The sequence below is a fragment of the Mya arenaria genome, chromosome 3 (genome assembly GCF_026914265.1).
Source record: "Mya arenaria isolate MELC-2E11 chromosome 3, ASM2691426v1".
Taxonomy (NCBI): Eukaryota; Metazoa; Mollusca; class Bivalvia; order Myida; family Myidae; genus Mya; species Mya arenaria.
In genome coordinates, this window is record NC_069124.1 from 70,174,071 (window position 1) to 70,194,892 (window position 20,822).

Consider the following 20,822-nt stretch of genomic DNA (forward strand, 5'->3'; position numbering starts at 1 on the left):
CTATGATGGGGTCCTATACACAGCTTATATGGTAGTGCAGTTTCAAAAGATTATAAATAATTGTGAGACTTTCATAGCCTTGAGGAATATCTTATGGATACTTACACTCCTCCATGTGCCCAGGAGCGGCTGTCTTGATGGGGGTGAAGGGCTCCATTGGTCCCGTCCACCAATGTACCAGTCTACAATACAACCAATACGCGTTATAAAAAAAATAAATTATTTTAGCATGCTGGAAAAGATCTTTGGAATGTTTTGCTTAGAGGAGGTACTTAGTTTATCATGTAATTTAAATACTACTAGATTTTGCTGACATTATCAGAAACAGTGGCGTACAAAGACATGGTTGCTCCTATGATTGGGTCAATCCCTACCTACAGGTAACCATTCAAATCTCTGCCCGGCCACTGTCCTGACAATATCAGAACCTACCACTGTGTAAGAATGTTAATTGTAACACCTTAATATAAACTTGCCGAAAAAACACACACAAGTATAGTTGTATGTGTTTGATAGATGTTAATGATAAAAATTTGAAATATTAGCACTTGTTATTTAATTTTTATAATTATTATTCTTATTCAAATTGTCCGCTGAAATCATTTCTGGTATTTGAATACCACATTATTCATGTCCAGGGGGTGTACTAGGCCATACTGCTGGAAACAAAACTTCTTTTCCATTAAAACAAAGGATTAAAGACATTCAGTGTAACACCTTATAATTCTCAACTTTGTCTTATTTTTTAAGTAATAATTATTTGTACATTGAGCATTTACAAGAGGGACCTGCCCATGTGCACTGATCAGCCTTCTAAATTCCAGGTACCGGTAGCACCTTATTTCCTTTGGGAGGCTGTTCCATACCTTTCAAAGCAGAAAGATTTCTTTCCATTTAAAAAGTTGTTCTTACTGATGGCACATCAACACAGTTTTTATATCTGAGATTTTGAACATATTCTCGTGAGGATCAGGCGTTTGGTAATTCTAAAGATCTCAAAAATGAACATGTTTTAAGACAATAACATTACTTTTGTGGCAAAGAACGTTGGTCCAATTTGTTAAATTTTTAAAGCATAAGTTCAAAGCAGTTACAAAATAATCTATACAGTTAATCTACCTTTCTTAAACCTGCACTCTCACAGATTGAACGTTTTGACTTTTTTATTTTTGCGAAAATGAATGGAAACCAGTGATATAAGACTGCTGACAGAAAATCATATCACACATTTTCATATTTATGTTAAAAAAATGAGGTTTTATGCAATGTTCTTAAAGCGTTAGTAATGCTTTTAGCCATATAAAATCATCATGAACGAAAATTTTGGAAAAACTGTAATCTGATCTTATGTCGGCAGTCTTATATCACTGGTTAATAGATATTTACGCTTAAATTGGCTCATTCCAAGAAAAAAAGAAGAAGACAAAACAGTCAATCTGTGAGAGTGCAGCTTTAATACTCTGAGAAAAGCAAAATAATTTGGAACAACTGTCCAGATTGAATTGATATATTACAGGCAGAGGAAGTAAAATGATTGTTTAATGTTAACTATTTAGATTGGTATTGATTAAGATATTCAACCAGCAAATCATTATTATACAGTCTAACCCCTTTGGCTCCAATTCCCAAGGACTGGCGAAAATACCTTGAGCCTCGGAAATTTCGAGCAAAGTGGGTATGTTTACCTTCAGTTTAAAGAAATTAGTCCTTTACATCTAGAACAAGCCAACGAGGAATTCCAGCCAGGCGAGTTTAAGCTTACGGTTTTTGACTGTATTTAATTCATTTAATTATGATTATTATTATAATTATATTCATATTGCTGCAAATGCAAATAACAAAATAGGGAACCATTATGTCCAAAAATTGCATACCTCATAAATATTCAGAACATATTTTTGTTCCTTGATTGGACAGATCAACTCACTTTTAGAATTAATTTGTATGTTTGGTCATGCAGAAAAAAGCCTTAGTATTAGTTCAGAATAACGCATGATTTGAAGCAGTTGCCAGAACCCATTTATATTGAATACACTAGAAATGAAAGTCATTAGACAGAATTACTTGTAAATGTCATTCTATGAATAATATGTTCTGTGAATATATTTGCATCAACCCTGCACCAAGAATACATATTGTGCTACAAATGTCATTATGCACTCTTACCCGATTCCATAGGTCAATCTATAATTCCAAGACAATTTCAAAGTTCATTTTCATAAATAAAGCTGTAAAAACTAACTAACCGACCATCAGGTTCTTGATGATGAACAGCTAGAAGTATAAAGGTAATGGAACCGACCTACCTGCATGGCCAACATTTGTTTCTTACTTACAAATTATTACCATTCACACATTGTAGCCAGGTTATACACCCTCCCTTAACAATTCATCGTGCAAAACTTAAAAATCCAAACAACATAAACTCTTCAGTTATACATACCTTACCAAATTGTGTTAAAAATCAACACAAACAGTTCACTCGTGCACAAAGTGACGAACTATCGGAAATATATCATTCCTAGTAATACTAACCCCACCTATCTGGAAGAGTTGCTGTTTAGGGACATCATTGTCTTCCATATTCCCTTCCAGAAAGTCTCCCTCTGCCCCTGCACCCTCGATCCTTCCTTCAGCATCATCTCCATTACTCCTAATCGCTTCATTTAGGTTTTCCCCACCAGTATTAGTTCTTTCAGTTTTGATATCAATAGTGCAAGCCCTGGTCTCACCAAACTCAGTTTCAGATTCAGCCAGCTCTTCCAGTATGTTTTTCACATTATCGTCCTCCTCTGGCGAGCCTCCTGTGTCACTGTCCAATGCTTCCCAGTCTTGGATCACCTTCTGAAGCTCTTCTTTACTTATTTCCGAACCATCAACACCAACTACAATAATTTCAGCTGAACCATCACCTTTTTCTCCTTTGTCTTCCTCCACTTCTTCTGACTCATCTTTTAATAGTTTTACTGATTTGATTCTCCGTACAGTTTTCCCATAGCTGACCATCCTGCTCCACTTGGGGTGGCTGTATTCCTTCTTCATTTCAGCCTGAAGTTCCCTAGCCTCATCTTCTGTTATTCCAGTGAAATTTTCATCTCCCTCTTCAAAGAGGGCACTTAATATATTTCCCATTTTTACAATGTAGTCGAAGAATGAAGTCAATGATTTTTTAATGTCTTATTTGCTTGGCACTTAACAAGTATTAAACCATAAGTTTCTTATGGTGTCTGACTGTATTGTATATTATTGCCATTGGCAGAGTTGGCATCATATTTTCCTGACAATTAGACAAGACTTAGAAAAGACATTGTTAATAATGATTTATTATTTCCTGTATGTGAAATATTCGGAAAAAAATATTGGTAGTCACATTACTTGATATAATATACAAAGATGACATCAACTAGTTTATAAAAAAAATAATCAGATATTAACTTCAAGCATGTTTGCAGGGACCGTTACAAGATGGTAAGAGTAGACTCAAAGTGCTATAAAAAACAATACTATCGTTATATGCAAAAATATCCAACAAATCTTGGATATTACCATTTTGGAAGGAAGACCTTTTTTTAACTCTTTTCTAAGGTTATTTGACATACTGTTTATAGTATGTCATGCTTTGAAATTTTATAACAACCACCAGTAAACTGTACAACAGTTGTCACAACCCCATCAATTTATTGCACAGTATCAAACTGCATGATGCATGATCCCCATTACGTTTTTGTATGTGAAATGACTGATATTGAAGACCATCTCTACAATCATTAACAAAACTATTTCTTAGCGGAAGGACAATCCAGCCAACAGTTATGACCGTCAACAATCAATATAACTGATATATAGGTGACAGTCTATGTCTAACTGTTGTCTGCTTTACTGCGGGATATCTACAGATTGTATTTACACAGCCAGCAACACTGTCCTGTCTGATCACAGTCAGAGACTTTCTGCAATCATTTCCCTAATGTACCTTCATTCCATTACCATTTCCCTTACACATTAACTTAAAACTGATCCCATCAAATTCTTATCTCCAATGTCTCATTCCAACTATTTTTATCCTACAGAATTAGCCCGATGGTCTCTCTCTAGTGTTATTTTTATTTGGATCTAACAAATTCAAACCTTATCAATTCTCTTTCTTTTAAATGAATGAGAAACAGGCAACTGCAACACTGTAATGAATTCAAATTAAATCAAAACAATATCTGATATATTTCCGGTTTTCTGGTTTTTCCTAATTATCAGATTAAGAATTACCATATCACACTTTGTTAATAGCACATTTATATTCCATTAACAATATTCCACTTTTTTGTAGGAAAATACCAATTTGCAGAATTGACATGGCTTGTTATTCCAAGAATCATATTCATGTAACACAAGGTACAATAATTGTCAGGTCTCATTTAGCTGACAACAATAAGTCCTTTGATATTGCCAAATGTTCCTAATAAGGACTAATTATACAAATTGAACACATTCATAACATAATAATTTCACATGAAACATGAATTACTTTGATGCTGGCATTTTCAGACTAGGCTTCCAAGTCAGTAACCATGGTTTTTAAAAAATGAAACCTCACATAATTTATGTTCAAGCCTTTTTCAAAATAAATCCAGAACTTTTAACTATTCTTTTTTCTGTCAAGTATATAAAGTATTAACTATGAATCATTACTGAGATTGAAGCAGTAAAACATCGAGTTTGATCTAACCTACTGATATGTATTGATGTGCCTGGCAACATCTGCTCATAAGTTTATGTTTTTCTAATTGTCATCTTGAAACATCAGTCACAATATAATAAAGAAATGCACTCAATATATGCTACACTATTTACGCTAACATATTTTATTATAGGCGTTCTGGTGGTTTATGGAGAATTGTCAGAGAAATAAAATTGATAATTCACTTTTTTAAACAGTGAAAATATCTAATTGATATTTTACACTGTTTTGAAATTTCAGCCCTCTCTCTGTTTCAAATCAAATGTCAGCATTTTTCTAAAACAGGTAATAAAATGACTTTCAATTCCAATTTAGGCATATAATAAAGATGTTTTTGTTTGTTTCAGTGTTAAATAGCAATATATTTCACCAAAAGCAAATATTTCACTGGTGGACACTCAGGAAATATAAATTTTGTTGCTCACTCTGTGAAATATATCACGATCTTAAACTGAAACAAACAATTACCCTCTATATTTTTGGTTTAAAATGGAGACTTTATGGGGAAAATAAAGAATGACCATCAGTCTGCTTGTTCCTGTATGACTGTCAATTATCCCATGGTGCCTGAGAAGTGTTAATATAATAAGTAACAGGGGGCGACAATGTAAATGACTGGGTCAAAGGTTTAACATGTTCAAAAGTTTTGTTACATAAAATTTTTTTTTTAACTAAGTACACCCGTGTTCTGACATTCATATCCTGTTGGCTTCATCATATCACTACAGTTGCACCTAAATATTGATGTCCTGTTGGCATCATCACATCACTACAGTTGCACCTAAATATTGCTGTCCTGTTGGCTTCATCACATCACTACAGGTGCACCTTAATATTGCTGTCCTGTTGACATCATCACATCCCTACAGGTGCACCTTAATATTGCTGTCCTGTTGACTTCATCGCATCACTACAGTTGCACCTTAATATTGCTGTCCTGTTGACATCATCGCATCACTACAGGTGCACCTAAATATTGCTGTCCTGTTGGCATCATCACATCACTACAGGTGCACCTTAATATTGCTGTCCTGTTGACATCATCACATCCCTACAGTTGCACCTTAATATTGCTGTCCTGTTGACATCATCACATCCCTACAGGTGCACCTAAATATTGCTGTCCTGTTGACATCATCACATCCCTACAGTTGCACCTTAATATTGCTGTCCTGTTGATATCATCACATCCCTACAGTTGTACCTTAATATTGCTGTCCTGTTGGCATCATCACATCCCTACAGTTGCACCTTAATATTGCTGTCCTGTTGACATCATCACATCCCTACAGGTGCACCTAAATATTGCTGTCCTGTTGGCATCATCACATCCCTACAGTTGCACCTTAATATTGATGTCCTGTTGGCATCATCACATCCCTACAGTTGCACCTTAATATTGCTGTCCTGTTGACATCATCACATCCCTACAGGTGCACCTAAATATTGCTGTCCTGTTGACATCATCACATCCCTACAGTTGCACCTTAATATTGCTGTCCTGTTGGCATCATCACATCACTACAGGTGCACCTTAATATTGCTGTCCTGTTGACATCATCACATCACTACAGGTGCACCTTAATATTGCTGTCCTGTTGGCTTCATCACATCACTACAGGTGCACCTTAATATTGCTGTCCTGTTGACATCATCACATCACTACAGGTGCACCTTAATATTGCTGTCCTGTTGACATCATCACATCACTACAGGTGCACCTTAATATTGCTGTCCTGTTGGCTTCATCACATCACTACAGGTGCACTTTAATATTGCTGTCCTGTTGACATCATCACATCACTACAGTTGCACCTTAATATTGCTGTCCTGTTGACATCATCACATCCCTACAGGTGCATCTTAATATTGCTGTCCTGTTGGCTTCATCACATCACTACAGGTGCACTTTAATATTGCTGTCCTGTTGGCTTCATCACATCACTACAGTTGCACCTTAATATTGCTGTCCTGTTGACATCATCACATCCCTACAGGTGCATCTTAATATTGCTGTCCTGTTGGCATCATCACATCACTACAGTTGCACTTTAATATTGCTGTCCTGTTGGCATCATCGCATCACTACAGGTGCACCTAAATATTGCTGTCCTGTTGGCATCATCACATCACTACAGTTGCACTTTAATATTGCTGTCCTGTTGGCATCATCGCATCACTACAGGTGCACCTTAATATTGCTGTCCTGTTGACATCATCGCATCACTACAGGTGCACCTTAATATTGCTGTCCTGTTGGCATCATCACATCACTACAGGTGCACCTAAATATTGCTGTCCTGTTGACATCATCGCATCACTACAGGTGCACCTAAATATTGCTGTCCTGTTGACATCATCGCATCACTACAGGTGCACCTAAATATTGCTGTCCTGTTGACATCATCGCATCACTACAGGTGCACCTAAATATTGCTGTCCTGTTGACATCATCGCATCACTACAGGTGCACCTAAATATTGCTGTCCTGTTGGCATCATCGCATCACTACAGGTGCACCTAAATATTGCTGTCCTGTTGACATCATCGCATCACTACAGGTGCACCTTAATATTGCTGTCCTGTTGGCATCATCGCATCACTACAGGTGCACCTAAATATTGCTGTCCTGTTGACATCATCGCATCACTACAGGTGCACCTAAATATTGCTGTCCTGTTGGCATCATCGCATCACTACAGGTGCACCTAAATATTGCTGTCCTGTTGGCATCATCGCATCACTACAGGTGCACCTAAATATTGCTGTCCTGTTGGCATCATCGCATCACTACAGTTGCACCTTAATATTGCTGTCCTGTTGGCATCATCGCATCACTACAGGTGCGCCTAAATATTGCTGTCCTGTTGACATCATCGCATTACTACAGGTGCGCCTAAATATTGCTGTCCTGTTGAGATCATCGCATCACTACAGGTGCACCTAAATATTGCTGTCCTGTTGGCATCATCACATCACTACAGGTGCACCTTAATATTGCTGTCCTGTTGACATCATCGCATCACTACAGGTGCACCTAAATATTGCTGTCCTGTTGACATCATCGCATCACTACAGGTGCACCTAAATATTGCTGTCCTGTTGACATCATCGCATCACTACAGGTGCACCTAAATATTGCTGTCCTGGTGGAATATTCAATATTGCTTACATTGATCGCCTTTGGTGATGTTAAGAACTATTTCCATAGCAGTTGGAAACTGTTCAAACCAAGCATCTGTCATCAGACTTTTACCTTTCCTTTACTTCATTGTACTTACATGAAGAGCAATAATGTATCACAAATATGCATACAACATTAGGTTCTTTACAAAAACATTTTAAGTTCAATAGGTACCACTGATAAATAAAAACCAATCAAATTTCACACGACAAACAAAGAACTTAAAAGCTATTTACATTTAAAACACACCAAATTATGAAAAAATGACAAAACACACCAAACTTACAGTATTAAATTGAGCACACACTTTATTGAAGGCATCTATCCAGCGAGCGCGGGCGGGGGATGGTCGGAGGACGGAGCCCCGCCGATCGTACAGCAGGTCTACATCGCTGTACTCCTGCGTGCTCTGCTGGCTCACATTTGTGGAAGACCGACTATTCAATGGACTGCAAATGAAATCACAGTGTTTTTCTTACATACATAATTACTAGTAAGTTTGAAGAACAAAAAGGTTAGTATTACCCAGGCTTGGGGACAGGATCATCATTTTTAAACAAGACATTACACATTGGAACTCAACAACATAAATAAATGATATAAACTTCAACAATGCCATAGAAGAAAACATTGTCAAAAAAAAAACATCAGCAAATCATCAATAACAATAAATAATGGTTGAAAGTATTTATGGACCAATTGGATGACAGTATTTTTCGAAATATTCAACATTTAATTTCCATATTGATTAATGTTTTACTTTCCATGCTAATTAGTTGAATCATAAAAGGATATTATAATGGCCAAAACAGTTTATCTGACTATTTTGTCACATATTGCGCCATACTTCTATAACAGTGCTGTAATAAGTATGAGTATTTGCCATAATTTCGTGTTGTGTTCTGCTTAATTAGATTACACAGTATTTTAAATATTTTAAAATGCACAGTTTGCTTGGTTGTGATACTGACTTTTAATACTAGAATGCATGAATCACCAAATAAAAGAGCTTTGAATGCAGATGACAAAGCTTGTCCATTAGTCATTAGTCACCTTTTTTTGCCTGATAACCTATCTTTAAACACTGAAGATGGTAGTTTAAGATTCGTATTCAGTACGGGAGTAACAAGTCTTTAACTGTTTAAATCAATGTTCAACATCATTTCATGGCAATAATAACGCAACCATGATTGTCATACATGAAAGACATATGAGCACTCTGAAGATTTTCATGAAAACACAAACAAAAGGTCCTAAAATGCATGGTCAAGATACAGCCTGGACAAGGATCATTCAGACCGTTGACCTCTAAGGTGTGACCTTGACCTTTGAGGTATAGAACTGGGTCTTGTGCACAACATGTCAACATATCATGTTGAATCTTCATGGCAAGTATATTCCTATAATGAATGGTCAAGATACAGACCAGACAAGGTTTAGTCTAGACGGCGCACTACTACCATTGTGACAATTATGTCTCACTCACCACATACGGGCTCAACAAAATAAAATATCCAACCATATAAGTTACCATTTATTTTCAGGTCTAATTAAAAATTGGTCATTCACCTAGCTATGCTTAAACATTTATTTTTCACAAACAATCCAAAATAAACAATAACCTATACTTAACCTTACAGCAGTTATCATATATGTAGTTGTTTAGACTAGTCTCACCATTCTACAGGTACCAGTGTGTATTCCCAGGTCTTACTGTATCTACAGCAACAAACACTGAGCACCATTCTCCACTCGTTATACATTCACACACTCACAAGTCTTTCCAAGTCCAGTCGGAACCATCAAAGATGATAAAATTAGCGACTATGATGGCTTATTTTGTACATTTATGTGTCCATTTACATCTTTGGCTTTACATATACACAGGCATTAACAATTTCCTTAACTTAGTATAAGACAATATCTCAATAATCTGCAAAAAAACTGCTGTCCCATTTGTCCGAAAACAATTTAAAAATTGTATATGTTATTAGGAAAAAATTGTCACTAAAAAAGTAGGCTTGTCATATAATTCATGTAATACTGGAATGACAGGGGGCTGTATTATTGTCATTAGACACAACAAAGCTTGTGTGGTCACTGCAGGCGTTATTTCATATTTTATCACTATAATATATGCAACAGATGTTTATGAATTGTGTATTTTTTGTTGAATTACCGGCTTGAAAATTATCACTACTTGAAAGCTGTTATTAAAAGTTCACTGTGTACCATACTCCTATTTAAAGGAGCTCTAATTAAATGAACAATTTCATTTCGGACAGTAAGGCAGCTTACTGAAAGTGAAATGAACTTTTGTTTCAATAAGATTTCATCCTTAATTTTTTATTTAGTAACTACTTCAATGAAATCACTAGGAGACAGATTAGACCTATATGAACTCAGGAAAATATTTGTCATAAAAACCTATTCTACATGTTGTTGGACTTTTTAGTAATATAAGAAATCCTTGGTATTGTGAAGGACAATGATGCTAATCTTGAGTGTTGAGTTAAATCCATGAATTCTACCTGAATCTTGAGTGTTATGTAATACAATGGTAGTCATATGATCTAGTGTTACATATATGACAGCCTACCTGAATCTTGAGTGTTATGTAGGACAATGGTAGTCATATGACCTAGCCTTACACATATGACGGCCCTACCTGAATCTTGAGTGTTATGTAGTACAATGGTAGTCATATGATCTAGCCTTACATACAAGCTAGTCCTACTTGAATCTTGAGTGTTATGTTGTACAATGGTAGTCATATGATCTAGGCTCTAGCCCTACATACAAGACAGCCCTACCTGAATCTTGAGTGTTGTGTAGGACAATGGTTGTCATGATCTAGCCTTACATACAAGCTAGTCCTACTTGAATCTTGAGTGTTGTGTAGGACAATGGTAGTCATATGACCTAGCCTTACACATATGACGGCCCTACCTGAATCTTGAGTGTTATGTAGTACAATGGTAGTCATATGATCTAGCCTTACATACAAGCTAGTCCTATTTGAATCTTGAGTGTTATGTTGTACAATGGTAGTCATATGATCTAGGCTCTAGCCCTACATACAAGACCACCCTACCTGAATCTTGAGTGTTCCGTAGGACAATGGTTGTCATGATCTAGCCCTACATACAAGACAGCCCTACCTGAATCTTGAGTGTTGTGTAGGACAATGGTTGTCATAATCTAGCCTTACATACAAGCTAGTCCTACTTGAATCTTGAGTGTTGTGTTGTACAATGGTAGTCATATGATCTAGGCTCTAGCCCTACATACAAGACAGCCCTACCTGAATCTTGAGTGTTGTGTAGGACAATGGTTGTCATGATCTAGCCTTACATACAAGCTAGTCCTACTTGAATCTTGAGTGTTGTGTTGTACAATGGTAGTCATATGATCTAGGCTCTAGCCCTACATACAAGACCACCCTACCTGAATCTTGAGTGTTGTGTAGGACAATGGTTGTCATATAATCTAGCCCTACATACAAGACAGCCCTACCTGAATCTTGAGTGTTATGTAGGACAATGGTTGTCATGATCTAGCCCTACATACAAGACCACCCTACCTGAATCTTGAGTGTTATGTAGGACAATGGTTGTCATATAATCTAGCCCTACATACAAGACAGCCCTACCTGAATCTTGAGTGTTGTGTAGGACAATGGTTGTCATATAATCTAGCCCTACATACAAGACAGCCCTACCTGAATCTTGAGTGTTGTGTAGGACAATGGTTGTCATGATCTAGCCATACATACAAGACCACCCTACCTGAATCTTGAGTGTTATGTAGGACAATGGTAGTCATATGATCTAGGCTCTAGCCCTACATACAAGACAGCCCTACCTGAATCTTGAGTGTTGTGTAGGACAATGGTTGTCATGATCTAGCCTTACATACAAGCTAGTCCTACTTGAATCTTAAGTGTTGTGTAGGACAATTGTAGTCATATGACCTAGCCTTACACATATGACGGCCCTACCTGAATCTTGAATGTTATGTAGTACAATGGTAGTCATATGATCTAGCCTTACATACAAGCTAGTCCTATTTGAATCTTGAGTGTTATGTTGTACAATGGTAGTCATATGATCTAGGCTCTAGCCCTACATACAATACCACCCTACCTGAATCTTGAGTGTTGTGTAGGACAATGGTTGTCATGATCTAGCCCTACATACAAGACAGCCCTACCTGAATCGTGAGTGTTGTGTAGGACAATGGTTGTCATGATCTAGCCTTACATACAAGCTAGTCCTACTTGAATCTTGAGTGTTGTGTTGTACAATGGTAGTCATATGATCTAGGCTCTAGCCCTACATACAAGACAACCCTACCTGAATCTTGAGTGTTGTGTAGGACAATGGTTGTCATATAATCTAGCCCTACATACAAGACCACCCTACCTGAATCTTGAGTGTTATGTAGGACAATGGTTGTCATGATCTAGCCCTACATACAAGACCACCCTACCTGAATCTTGAGTGTTATGTAGGACAATGGTTGTCATATAATCTAGCCCTACATACAAGACAGCCCTACCTGAATCTTGAGTGTTGTGTAGGACAATGGTTGTCATATAATCTAGCCCTACATACAAGACAGCCCTACCTGAATCTTGAGTGTTATGTAGGACAATGGTAGTCATATTATCTAGCCCTACATACAAGAGAGTCCTACCTGAATCTTGAGTGCTGTGTAGGACAATGGTATTCATATGATCTAGCCCTACATACAAGACAGCCCTACCTGAATCTTGAGTGTTGTGTAGGACAATGGTTGTCATGATCTAGCCTTACATACAAGCTAGTCCTACTTGAATCTTGAGTGTTATGTTGTACAATGGTAGTCATATGATCTAGGCTCTAGCCCTACATACAAGACCACCCTACCTGAATCTTGAGTGTTGTGTAGGACAATGGTTGTCATATAATCTAGCCCTACATACAAGACAGCCCTACCTGAATCTTGAGTGTTATGTAGGACAATGGTGGTTGTCATGATCTAGCCCTACATACAAGACAGCCCTACCTGAATCTTGAGTGTTGTGTAGGACAATGGTTGTCATATAATCTAGCCCTACATACAAGACAGCCCTACCTGAATCTTGAGTGTTGTGTAGGACAATGGTTGTCATGATCTAGCCATACATACAAGACCACCCTACCTGAATCTTGAGTGTTATGTAGGACAATGGTTGTCATATTATCTAGCCCTACATACAAGAGAGTCCTACCTGAATCTTGAGTGCTGTGTAGGACAATGGTATTCATATGATCTAGCCCTACATACAAGCTAGTCCTACCTGAAATCTTGAGTGCTTTGTTGGGTCATGGATGAGAACCTGCTGCCGTGACTGATCTGGCTCTCGTGAGGGCTTCTGTAGAAAACACAAAGGTTGATGATCATATGATCACCACAAGCTGTTTTCATAAACAATACCTACATGTTTTTAAATGTCTTTCAAAACCATTGTTTTCCAATCACAACAAAACAGCCATGTTTTTGAAACATCTGTTGTTATAATGTATTTCACAATATGTTCAAAAATGTTTTCTCATCATATAAAAATTACAATCATCTCTCCATATCAAAAAAATAAAATAAAATATTCATTGATCAATGTACAAAACAAAAATACTCAGTCACTTTAGAGCTGTCACTGGAGTGAGGGATACCCCAACACACTGCCTGGACACAGGAATGGTAAACTATTTCAATTTGCCATTTCATTACCATTTTGAAAAGGGCAGTAACTTTCTCAATCATTTGTGGATTGTAACCCAACTTGTGTGCCAAAAATTATTTACATCCATTTCACCTGTTAAACCTATGTACCTAAAAGGGTTTAAACTGTTAATATTTTGATCACCTTTGTCCAGACACCATATTTTTGGCAAATTCTGTAAAAAAGTTGCAGTTAAAAAGGGACCATAACTCCATCCAAAGTTGGTAGTTCATAACCAAAGTCAATATTTACCTGTATTTTATGGTGTATTTTATGAATACAAAAAATGATTAACATCTGTGAATCATTTCAAGAATTTTGTCTGGACTGTACTGCGGACAAATTCCTTGTTTCAAGGGGTTCATTATTACTCAATCAAAGTTATTTCGTAGTTTTAAGTGAAAGTCATAGTGACTTTTATTTTACGGTGTTACATGACTTGTGTACCAATTTTTTTTAGATCTGTTGACCTTGTTTTGACATCTGGACAAAACCAACAGACCAACCGACCGACATGTTAACTCCTATATACCCCTCAAGACTTAGTTTTGTAAAATAAAAAAAAATCATGATAATGTAGTTAGAGCATTGTTTATCGACAGTAAAGTAATGAATATTCGTACGTACCCTTGTCTTGGTACAGATGAAGGGACATTATGTCTGGGATAGGGACGACTATTGTATGAGAGGATTTCTGAGTCTGTGTCACTGCGCCCATGCACATGGTATGGGCTGTTTGGATCACGCTCTCTTGGAAAATGTTGAGATTCACGTGGTGTAAATATATCTGATAAACGCTCCTGTGAATCATATCTACTCTCTCTTTCATAATGAGAGTCACTGTGTCTAGAATCCAGTGTATCACTGTGTCTGTATCTTTCTCTATCTTTATCACTTTTTATACTATCTTCGTTCGTTAATGTCCGTTCATATTCGTCTTGTGAATACATATAATCCTCCTGGTCATAGTCATAATCAAAGTCACGATTTGAGCTGTGATGTGATCTTCTGTCATAATCACGACTGTCATAGTAGTTATCCTGATCATAATGATCATTGTGTAAAGACCTCTCATACTCTGTATCTGACCGCTCATAGTCATAGTTATCCGATCTTCGATCAAACTCCTGCTCAAATGACTCAGTCCGTTCAAAGGAATTCCTTCGATTGTAAGCAATATCATCTCGTTCAATTGATCGCTGGTCGAATGCATCAACCTGTTCGCAGGATCCACACCTATCAAACTCATCAATTTGATCACAAGAACTTCGAGGCCGATCATATTCGTCCTGGTCAAATGAGTCCTCATAAGATCGGTAATCCTGCCTGTATCCATTGCCATTTTCACGGTGCAAAGGATAGTTGGGTTCCCCTCGGAACTGGTGGGCTGAGCTGTTGTGTTGGTGGGGCAACGGATAGTTTATGTCACTCGTGTAATCACTGTCTTCAGACATTCCCGCTGAAATATTAGTCAACACTTAAGTCTATTATATAAATAATCCTACTGTTCCATAAAATGAAATAAGAAATTTGAAAAATGACAAACACCATCGACAAAAACAAAATCTATGAAAGTTTAAAGTATCCAAAAGTCACAAGAAAACTAATGATTTATGAAATATTGCAAGGCACAGCATTGGAATTTCCATGACAATTTTTATCAAACATTTCTCCTTGTACATCAACTATCAATTTATATCTGCCAAATTCATAAAGTCTGTATTTTATAAACAGCCAAGAATCCATTAAAACTCAATCAAATTCTTACACTGTGAATAACTCTGTCTCTTGGACAACTCCTTATTTTGGAGAATCTGGAAAGACAGGATTAGAACATGATATCACATGATTTTAGCAGCATTCATGGGGGAGGTGCATGACAAAATATAGATTATACTGAGAGTAGATCCTATAAACTATTTGTCTACAAGATTGTTTTCAATAGATAAAAACACCCCTCAATCTTGGTTGTGTTGTGGGAAAGGCTTGTACTCTGGTTGAAATTGTCTAGAACAAAAACAATAATCTGACGGAGGAGAGGTCATATAACCAACTTGATACTTCTGTGTCTGCACAACTGTAATGAACTAGAAGTAATTTTTACGACTATATTGTTAACGATAAGATTTAAGCAGAGAAAGTCTGAAGAAGGTGTGATTATAAATATGGATTTGTAAAAATCTACTTTGCCCGATTTATGAGTAATTGTTCAACAGCTAATCCTGATATATGTCATATCTATTTCTTACTGATAGAAAAAGTTTAAATTATTTCAATGCCAAGTAAATTGCAAAAGTAAATATATTCAAAAACAATTGTAGATAGTATTATTAGTTATTAAAGTTTCAGACAGATAATGTTGCTGTATTCCTATCTTGGAAAATAAATACTAAAGAGAGTTCTGCAGTAATAAAATAGCTGTTGTAAGACAGCGCATTTGAATATACACCACTTGGTCTGTGAGATATATGATTATATGCATGAATGTGCAACAACTCAGTGAAGAAGCAAGTCTATTGAATAAACTGTTAATGAGATATGGCTTAAAATCCCAACTTGCCGGAAAACTTTAACCGGATGCAGACGCCAAAGTAGACGCCAGGTTGTGTAGAGAAGAGCCTTATGTTTTATGTTTTAATACTATAAGTTAAATGTAACATAATTTGTCCAACTAAGATGATTATATCTGTAAGTGGTGCGTTATTACCTCGGCATCCATGTTGTTGAGCTCTTCAAGTTTCTCCTTGAGCTTAATAGCCTCGTGTTCTGGAAGGTCGGCCACAGCTTCTGGAGGACATAACACACAAACATTGAGTGGACAAAAATGAATGATGACATATAAGCTAAGTTTTTTTTTTATATTAATAAAATTAGCTCTTTAACAAATAATAAAGAGAGAAAAAAATACGCATAAAAAATAGTGTGTTTTTTTATGATTAAATTAGCAGCCAGATTTAAATTGGTTACCTTTGGATGGAAATTACATGTGTTTGGAATTGCTTTTTCATACCAGAAAATCTAAAAAGAATTCTTTAATAACTGATGGTTAAAAAGTTCTTAGGTCAAATTGGAGTCGATAAGTACTCTTTAAGCTACACAACTGACCTCCTGCCACCCCATCCTCTCACTCAACTAAAACTTTTTTATATTGTTAAAAGTACCTCAATAATCGTTCATGACAGCAATTATATTATAATTGTATTCTGTTGTTTTTTCCTCATGTTGTGCATTGAGGAACAATAGAGAACTATTTGTACTTGAATGTGTTTCATGCGTGTTAACCATTAAGAGATGGCAATAAATTAATATTTTAAAGAAAACAAGAAGATTAAACAAACAGGGCTATCATCAGTTGGTAATTAGGAAGATAATTGATTACAAAATCAATATTGTGTAAAACTGGTAAATTCTTTGATATGGTCACAATTTTATTTTGATTGGTCACTATATACATTCAATAATAATTATTAACAATTATTAACCAATTAAATTCTTTAAATATGCAAACTAGCCAAAAGATGAGGACAACTGATCAAAGTGTTTATTAATTGGATTCAGGACAACCACATGCCATCTTTTTATGGAAAATCGATGCTAACAAGGAATTTTTCCTACCTATTATTATTTATTTTTAAACTAAAATGCACTTTGCATTTTGAAATTTTCAATACCATTTGAAGGACAATTATAGTGATCAAAGTATACAGTGGTGATTAACAAGATGTTGATACAAAACAAACAGATACATGAACAAAAGCCTTCACTGTTACTCTCTTTTATTCAGGTCTGAAGGCAAACATGGGCATTGATTGGCCTTCACAAATCCATGAATACATGCACTTTATCTCTAAATCATACTTTCCAGCTCGTTTCATTGAGTAAACAATACATCAAGATTTCAATTCCAGTTTTACCCCTTCTGTGAACATAAATAATCAGGGAAGATTGTGGCGCTACTCTCATATGATTATTTCTAACAAGAATAAATGGATATTTTTTCAGCCACTGTTTGTTTTAGGAATTGATCAACAGCTATATGGAAATAATGTATATAATTAGCACTCTAAAACCACACTGAGCAATTTCATCCCCAATATCTCTTGAAATAGTTTTTTGGTAAGAATGTTTTGCAATTATGTTCGGGAAGTTTTCATTATTGTGAAAATAGTATGTACAGGAAGTTTTTAATAAATATTGTGTTTTTAAATCTTAAAAAGTATGTCCAGGAAGTCTTCATTAATTATTGTGTTTTGAAACCTTAAATAGTTTGTACGGGAAGTTTGTAATAAATATTATGTTTTGAAGCCTTAAATAGTTTGTACGGGAAGTTGGTAAAAACATCTTTTGTTTTGAAACCTTGCATAGTATGTATGTGAAGTTGGTAATAAATATTGTGTTTTGAAACCTTAAATAGTTTGTACGGGAAGTTTGTAATAAATATTATGTTTTGAAACCTTAAATAGTTTGTACGGGAAGTTGGTAAAAACATCTTTTGTTTGGAAACCTTGCATAGTATGTACGTAAAGTTGGTAATAATTATTATGTTTTGAAACCTTAAATAGTATGTTCATGAAGTTGGTAATAAATATTGCGTTTTGAACCTAAATAGTTTGTACGGGAAGTTTGTAATAATTATTGTGTTTTAAACCTTAAATAGTTTGTACAGGAAGTTTGTAATAAATATTATGTTTTGAACCTTTCATAGTTTGTATGGGAAGTATGTAATAAATATTATGTTTTGAACCTTAAATAGTTTGTATGGGAAGTTTGTAATAATGATTGTGTTTTAAAAGCTTCAATAGTTTGTATGGGAAAATTATGATAATTATTGTGTTTTGAAACCTTAAACTGGTTTACCTTTAAGGAATTGCATGTAACTGTCATCTGCTCAGAATACAAAATGGGCTATGTAATAAAACTTCAGGTTTTAAGGTGACTGTGAATCTAGGCACACACAGGACAGATTTGGTGCCATCTGCATGTTCCACAGTACACTTTATAATTGGCTGCTTCATTTTCCTCCAGATACGGATAGACATCAATTTGTCTGGGAGGCTTATAGGTGAAGACAGCGCATTGTTCTAACAAGACAAATTGGCAACTTGCATTTGTAGAAAAGTAGTAAAAGCATATTGTGTGCAGTTTAACGTGGTTACACATAGTATTATTGTTAACGTGAATATACAACTCTTTGACCAAGTCAGACAGTTTCATTGTATGTCTACACTTATCTTCGCAGTAACCTATGGAATGACTTATTGCTGACAGCTTTCACACGTTTGCACAAGTTTATTAGTTGTTAAAAAAGCTCATAAAAGGTGCATCATCCCAGAAATATTCTTATGATTATTCCTCCTTCGTTTCACTAACCAGTTCTGCCATTGTCCATGACCTACTGATATTCTTCCTGACTTTAAGCAAGAAGTGGGATCCAGATAACCTACCGTACGGTATCTCAAAGCGAGCTTCAATGAGGACGCTGTGTCCAGTGGGGTAGCGGGTGCCCTTGATCTCCCCATTCTGCATTATAAGCTCACTATCTAGTGTCATCCACTTCCCCTCACCCTCCTGGAAGAACAATATAAACATATAAGGTCAGTGTAGGTGCCAGAGAAAATAACCTCCGTATGAGAAGGACAAAGAGACAGAGATCAGTATAGTTCTGAGGCACGCAGTGACCATGACCTTGAAGCTAGTGACCCAGGTCTTGGTGCAATACATCGTCATCTTGTGATGGGAAATTCTGCCAAATTATTTCGAAATCCTACAATGACTGAAAAATTTATGGGCAGGACACATGATTTTTTTACAAGTTAGATTTAAAGCCCTTTATATGGATCAAAATATATTTCCACAAACATTACGTGTACTATGTGCATAAACATTTACATTAATTTTCATTGACCAACTGGGGAATTTGAGAATTCCAGCTTATTTCATTACAGAATCTGTTCGTTCTCTGTACTCAAACTCATTTTACAGTCCAGAAATCGCACATTTAGCATGGCACAGTCGTCCCCTGACATTACATAATTACAAATTATATCTGAACTTCATGGGAAATACTCCTGTTTTTAGATTTTATTAAATAATTAAGTACTGTATTCTAGGCATTTTACATCTGACTTCCCACCAAATCTAGGGCCTTCTTTGTTAATGTTTTATGGTCTTTGATTTCAGAAAAACTCTAAAACCAGAAAAATCAATCCCTCTCCCTTTGGCTCTTTTACAAAAGTGATTTAGCCCTCGTCCCACAGACCTGTCCCAGACTGAAATTTGGCTGATGTGGGATCAGATCCTTATTGGATCCGGGCTTATCCAGATTTAAACTTGCCATGGTCATCCTGTACCATCTGGGACCATGCAGGAGGATTTTTCAATGCAGGGTAATCTGGGACAGTAAGTTTGCACCGGGAAGTTTGGTAGTGGCACTGTGTTGATCCAGGGCGATCCGGCATGTTATATTGGACACGGATCAACCCGGGGCTGTTAGTGTTGGGTCTGGGACAGTCCATAGCTGATCCAGAATGTCATCCCTGTCAATATTGTGTTTGTCAGGGACAGTTGGAGGTGCTGCTGTGATGGAACTGGGCTAATGCATATTGGCTCTGTGTTTATCTATTTTGGTCCCGTGTTGGGTCCAGGCTAGTCCGATGTTTTGCGATCAAAGAGGGGCCGTCGACTCAATTTCACCCAGGACCAACCAGGACCACTCCAGGTCAAGATAGCTCCAGATCCGGGATGTTAATGTGGGGTGGTCTGTGTTGGGTTCCGCTTTGATGTGACTGTTGCTTTACAGAGTGATTATCAAACAAATTGATTTGCAAACTAATATCAATTAGTTATATAACAGCAAAAAGTTGCTTATATTATGTATAAGAACCCCGATTGATAAATAAGATTCTGGAATTTTATTGAAATATAGAATAATGAAAACAAACAGATATTACAGAAAAAAAGACAAAAAATACAAATCTAAGGCAGAATGTCACATCAAAGAAAACAGTGTTCTAATATGAGCAAAGATCATATAAATGCTTTAAAATGTCAACTTTTTTTATATTTATGTAATCCAAAGAGTAATTTAGTTAAGACAGACACATATGTTATGTTATTGTAATAGACATGCACACCAACACAAAGCCTGCTGTGAAAAA

The 20,822-nt window shown here is 36.2% G+C and overlaps 1 protein-coding gene across 20 annotated transcripts in view; it reads right to left on the reverse strand.

The window, feature by feature from the left end:
• The window catches only part of LOC128229128 (protein unc-13 homolog B-like), a 105,673-nt gene that overhangs the window by 43,651 nt on the left and 41,200 nt on the right, over positions 1–20,822 (reverse strand). For 17 of the 20 annotated variants that reach the window (XR_008260036.1, XR_008260035.1, XR_008260037.1 and 14 more), the window contains 8 exons: positions 19,110–19,233; positions 16,373–16,452; positions 15,434–15,479; positions 14,293–15,124; positions 13,243–13,317; positions 8,206–8,368; positions 2,167–2,184; positions 106–182 (listed from right to left, as the gene is read on the reverse strand). Coding sequence is in view for 15 of the 20 variants with exons in the window: in XM_052940830.1 (XP_052796790.1) it covers positions 106–182; positions 2,167–2,184; positions 8,206–8,368; positions 13,243–13,317; positions 14,293–15,124; positions 15,434–15,479; positions 16,373–16,452; positions 19,110–19,233 (1,415 nt within the window). In the remaining 5 variants the exon portion in view is untranslated. Of the gene's footprint in view, positions 1–105; positions 183–2,166; positions 2,185–2,535; positions 3,321–8,205; positions 8,369–13,242; positions 13,318–14,292; positions 15,125–15,433; positions 15,480–16,372; positions 16,453–19,109; positions 19,234–20,822 lie in introns of those variants that run through there. The other 3 variants (XM_052940825.1, XM_052940824.1, XM_052940837.1) reach the window with 3 other exon arrangements.